General features: G+C 46.5%; 2 protein-coding genes across 2 annotated transcripts in view; both read left to right on the plus strand.

The window, feature by feature from the left end:
- Window positions 1–223: 223 nt before the first annotated feature.
- riok3 (RIO kinase 3 (yeast)) lies at window positions 224–3,495 on the plus strand (the record flags this gene model as incomplete). Its single annotated transcript, XM_014022618.1, is given in 12 exon segments — window positions 224–336; window positions 434–579; window positions 654–761; window positions 835–944; window positions 1,024–1,167; window positions 1,254–1,381; window positions 1,462–1,644; window positions 1,738–1,897; window positions 2,280–2,360; window positions 2,475–2,564; window positions 2,708–2,821; window positions 2,901–3,495. Coding segments are annotated over 12 exon segments (1,491 nt in total), but the record flags the coding sequence as incomplete, so codon positions are not given.
- A 350-nt stretch (window positions 3,496–3,845) lies between these two features.
- The window catches only part of rmc1 (regulator of MON1-CCZ1), a gene marked incomplete in the record, with an annotated part of 13,764 nt that continues 12,532 nt past the window's right edge, over window positions 3,846–5,077 (plus strand). Inside the window, 1 exon segment of the mRNA XM_014022617.1 lies at window positions 3,846–4,160. Coding sequence (XP_013878071.1) covers window positions 4,062–4,160 — 99 coding nt within the window.

Raw genomic sequence — 5,077 nt, forward strand, 5'->3', positions numbered from 1 at the left:
ATATATCAGTTACAGTGATATATTTACAGTGAAGGGGTTCAGTTTCTACCAGGATATGATATGAATGTGAGGTCAGACCACCCAGCTGTATTCAGGGTCGTCAGATTTCTGCTGGAATCTTTYAACTCATTAGAACCAGAATCAGGGATCAGGCTGTTAGAACCAGAACCGGTCCAGCATCAACCCTGAACTCATTCTGGGTCTACCTGGGGTGTCCCTGCAGAACCCGTGGGGTCCGGCAGGTCCGGCGGCTCCGGCCTGCTCCCTGACGGAGGTGATGAGTGAACAGCTGGCCTCTCAGCTGGATGAAGAGAACAACGTCTTGGTCACWGCAGAGTGAGTCCGTTTCTACAGAACCTGTAGAACCTCAGTCTTAGAACCCGTCCCGCCTGTTGGACCTGAAGCCAGCTCTGGTGTCTCTGCTCCTCCTCAGCCCTGCGGTGGACCTCCTGCTGCCCGAGGACGTCCCTGACACCACCTCGGACCTGATGCTGGCCCAGATGCTGCAGATGCAGTTTGACAGAGAGTTCGACGATCAGCTGCGCCGGGAGGAGAAGAAGTTCAACGGAGACAGCAAAGGTAGGTTCTGGTTCTGCTCGGACCTCCTGCTGGTTCAGGTGCTTCTCAAGTCCACGTCTCCGTCTCCTTGACAGTGTCCATCTCCTTTGAGAACTACCGGATGGTCCACCCCTACGAGGACAGCGACAGCTCCGAGGACGAGGTGGACTGGCAGGACACGAGATGTGACCCGTACCGCGCCGGTGAGCGTCCTGCAGGTTCTGGTCCTGGGTCTGTGGACCTGGTTTAACCCTGTGTGTGCCCGTGTCCCCTCAGAGAGACCTCAGACCACGCCCAGGAGGGGTTTCAGCGGGAAGGGGAAGAACATCACCACCAAACATGACGAGGACACCTGCGGACGCAAGAACACGGCCCGCATGGAGAACGTGAGGCCACCGCCCCGTCACAGGAAGTCCTGGTCCACCTGACCTCTGACGCTAACAGGAAGTGGTTTCTGTCCCGCAGTTCGCTCCGGAGGTCCAGGTGGGAGATGGTCTGGGGATGGACCTGAAGCTGTCCAACCAGGTGTTCAACTCCCTGAAGCAGCACTGCTACAGTGAGCAGCGACGCAGCGCCCGGCTGCACGAAAAGAAGGAGCACTCCACCGCCGTACGTACCTCCTCCTGGTCCTGCAGGTAGACCTGCTGAGCCAGACCTGGTTTTCACCTGGTTCTCACCTGGTTCTCACCTGTCAGGAACAAGCTGTGGACCCTCGGACCCGTCTCATGATGTATAAGATGGTGAACGCCGGCGTTCTGGAGAACATCAATGGTTGCATCAGCACCGGGAAAGAGTCGGTGGTTTTCCACGCTGACGGAGGGAGGTGGGTCCACCCACAGAAGAGCCGGGACCACGGACCGGTCCCGGGTTTAACTAAGGTCAGAACTTCTTTTTGTGTTTCAGTCTGGAGGAGCAGCCCGTCCCAGACGAGGTGGTCCTGAAGGTCTTTAAGACCACCCTGAACGAGTTCAAGAACCGAGACCGCTACATCAAAGACGACTACCGCTTCAAGGACCGCTTCAGCAAACTGAACCCCAGGAAGATCATCAGGCTGTGGGCCGAGAAGGAGATGCACAACCTGGCCAGGTACCAGGGTCAGGGGTCAGGGTCTGGAGCCAGGGTCCAGGTACCAGGGTCTTAAACTGAGGGTCTCTGAACAACTCTTTATGTTGTCATCAGGATGAAGAAAGCCGGGGTTCCTTGTCCCGARGTGGTCCTGCTAAAGAAACATGTCCTGGTGATGTCCTTCATTGGGAAAGACCACGTCCCCGCTCCAAAACTGAAGGACGTCACACTGGGACCTGAGGACATGAAGACCGCATACCACCAGGTGTTACAGGTACAGACAGGAAGTCCAGTCTAGAGTTACAGGTACAAACAGGAAGTCCAGTCTAGAGTTACAGATAAAACAGGAAGTCCAGTCTAGAGTTACAGGTACAAACAGGAAGTGCAGTGTAGAGTTACAGGTACAAACAGGAAGTCCAGTGTAGAGTTACAGGTACAAACAGGAAGTGCAGTGTAGAGTTACAGGTACAAACAGGAAGTCCAGTGTAGAGTTACAGGTACAAACAGGAAGTGCAGTGTAGAGTTACAGGTACAAACAGGAAGTCCAGTGTAGAGTTACAGATAATTTAACTGAGTTGATTATGAGCTGCTGTGTGATTAATTGTTGGATTGTTGTGAGTCCAGTAAAGGTTGTTGACTTGTTTGTTTGTTTGCAGATGATGCAGCAGCTCTATCAGGACTGTAATCTGGTCCACGCTGACCTCAGTGAATACAACATGCTGTGGTTTGAAGGGAAGGTATGAGCCTCACTGTGTCCTCCACCTCTCTGTTTACTCTCGTGTTGTTTGTTTACTCTTGTGTTGATTGTTTGTTTACTCTTGTGTTGATTGATTGTTTGTTTGTTGTCTCAGGTGTGGCTGATTGATGTCAGTCAGTCTGTGGAGCCGACTCATCCTCACGGTCTGGAGTTCCTCTTCAGGGACTGCAGGAATGTTTCCACGGTAACAGCTGAGGAACACTATGTTGTTTTTTATTTTTATGAGCTCGGAGCTGAAAACAAACAAGTCACTGACCTGTAAACAAACAGTGCAGCTCACTGTGACCTCTGACCTCTGAAGAACCACACTTCCTGTTTGTCTTTCAGTTCTTCCAGAAGAGAGGCGTCAGCGAGGCTCTGAACGTCTACGACCTGTTCAACGCTGTGAGCGGACTGAACGTCCCTGTGGGCGCCGAGGACGAGGCCGAGTTCATGTCTGAGGTCAGGACCTGAACCTGAACCTGGTCCTGGTCCGGGTCAGGCTGAGACCTGCAGCGTTAACACTTTGTTTGTTCTTCAGATCGTGGCGTTGGAGAAGAGGAACGAGGATCACGTTCAGAAGAGAGGGAAGAAAACCTTCCCCGTGTCCTCCGAGGACTCTGGTCCTCCGTTAAAACCAGACGCCGATGATTAGCCCCGCCCACTCCACCACCGCGCTTAAAACACTCACTAGAGGATAAGAAGCCCCGCCCACCTCCTCCTGGAGGAGGAGCACCTCCTTCTGGCTGCAGGAGGAGAAGTTTCACCAAACAGGATCTGAGTCCTGCTGGGTCTGCCGGTCCTTTTTCTGCTGAGATCAATAAACCTGCAGCTTTAAAGTTAACCAGATGTCCTGATCCTGTTAACTTTAGCTGGTTTCATCTGAAGGTTCATCTGAAGGTTCATCTGAAGGTTAATCTGAAGGTTCATATCAGGAAGTGAACGTCAAACTGTTGGTTTCTGTCTTTGCTTTTTGTGTTTTCAGAGTTAAAGAAACGGGAAATGAATTAAAATATAAAATATTTATTCATGAGTGTTGAGGTCAGACGTCAGTTTAAAGTAATAAATCAGCAGAAACTTCCTGAAGCAACATGTTTTTATTTCTGAACATCATGAGAATAAAATCACGGAGAACACCTGTCTCTTTTATTTCACCATCTGCTCTGAGACTGTCATCATGTGACTCCTGTGATGAAGGATGTCACATGACTCGTTTACTCCAAGAAAAAAGGTTTTCAAAATAAAATAAGAAAAYTAGCCTCCATGTGATGAAACCTGAAAAATGTCTTCTGGACTCTGGTCTGTTTCAGTTACAAAAACAATTTTATGTGTGAATACTTTCTAGACTTAAATATTGACAATTACAAGCAGAATAAATTTGTTAAAAACTGGAAAACCAACAAAACATGCAGATAAAACATTTCTTTTATTAAAATYTAACAGTATGCAGATAAAACCTAAACTGGACAGTCTACCATTTGTGAACAAATTTTAAAATCAACTTTCTTGTGCAACATTCCCTGTGAATCTGATTTATTTTGTCTAAAATAKCTTTTATTAAAATGATACAGTACATGCGCTAATTTCTGCGCTCTTATTTTGATGTTCCGAGGCGGAAGTCGTGCGTTACCCTTCTGAGCAGCCGCAGCTAACAGTGTTTCCGGTCACTTTACAGCAGGTAGAGTGAGCCAGGTGTGTCAGGATGGCCGAGCAGTTTTACCTGGAGCTGAGTGAGAACCCCGTTCAGTTTGAACACGCCTCGAGCGTCAATAACGTCTTCTTCGATGAAGCTAACAAACAGGTGAGCTAACAGTTAGCATCAGCCTAGCTAACAGGTTACATCCGGTCAGCTAGCGAAGCCAGGCTAACCTGCTCAGTGACTTGTTTGTTTGTTTGTTTGTTTATGTGCGTATATTTACACATCAACGTGTCAGCATTGTTTCCTGTTATTTAATTAATAGATCGTGTTAACTGAGTCTGGTTCAGATATTTAATCAGATATATTTTATCAAAGAGTTTTATTAGATCAAACATCAGATTTTAAAGACATTTTCTATTTTAATTTAATTTAATAAAAAAGATAAACTGACAACTGATAAATTATGAAGCTGAAACTGAGTTATTAAGTTATAAGTAGCTAAAACAGGAGCTAAAACTATCAAAACAGTAGGTAAAAGCTAATAGCTAACTAAGTGTCACCGTTTAAAAAACTAGACTTTCAGGTTTTTCACAAATCTGCAGACTTGTCTCATTTTAATGAGGTAAAACTTTTAAATTAATTCAAGTATAAGTAAAACAGTTATAAACACTTTTTCCCTTAATAGTCTGAAAAAGCTGAAGGTTTGATACAGAAAGCGTTAAACAGCCGAAGGTTTGATACATGAAGGGTTAAACAGCTGAAGATTTGATTCATGAAGAACTAAAACAGCTGAATGTTTGATACATGAAGGGTTAAACAGCCGAAGGTTTGATACATGAAGGGTTAAACAGCTGAAGATTTGATACATGAAGAACTAAAACAGCTGAAGGTTTGACACATGAAGGGTTAAACAGCCGAATGTTTGATACATGAAGGGTTAAACAGCTGAAGGTTTGATTCTTGAAGGGTTAAACAGCTGAAGTTTGATACATGAAGAGTTAAACAGCTGAAGTTTTGATACATGAAGAGTTAAACAGCCCAGTATCTGCTGGGTAGTTGTAATTTTCACAGATTATTGT

The sequence above is a fragment of the Austrofundulus limnaeus genome, unplaced genomic scaffold (genome assembly GCF_001266775.1).
Source record: "Austrofundulus limnaeus strain Quisiro unplaced genomic scaffold, Austrofundulus_limnaeus-1.0 Scaffold337, whole genome shotgun sequence".
Taxonomy (NCBI): Eukaryota; Metazoa; Chordata; class Actinopteri; order Cyprinodontiformes; family Rivulidae; genus Austrofundulus; species Austrofundulus limnaeus.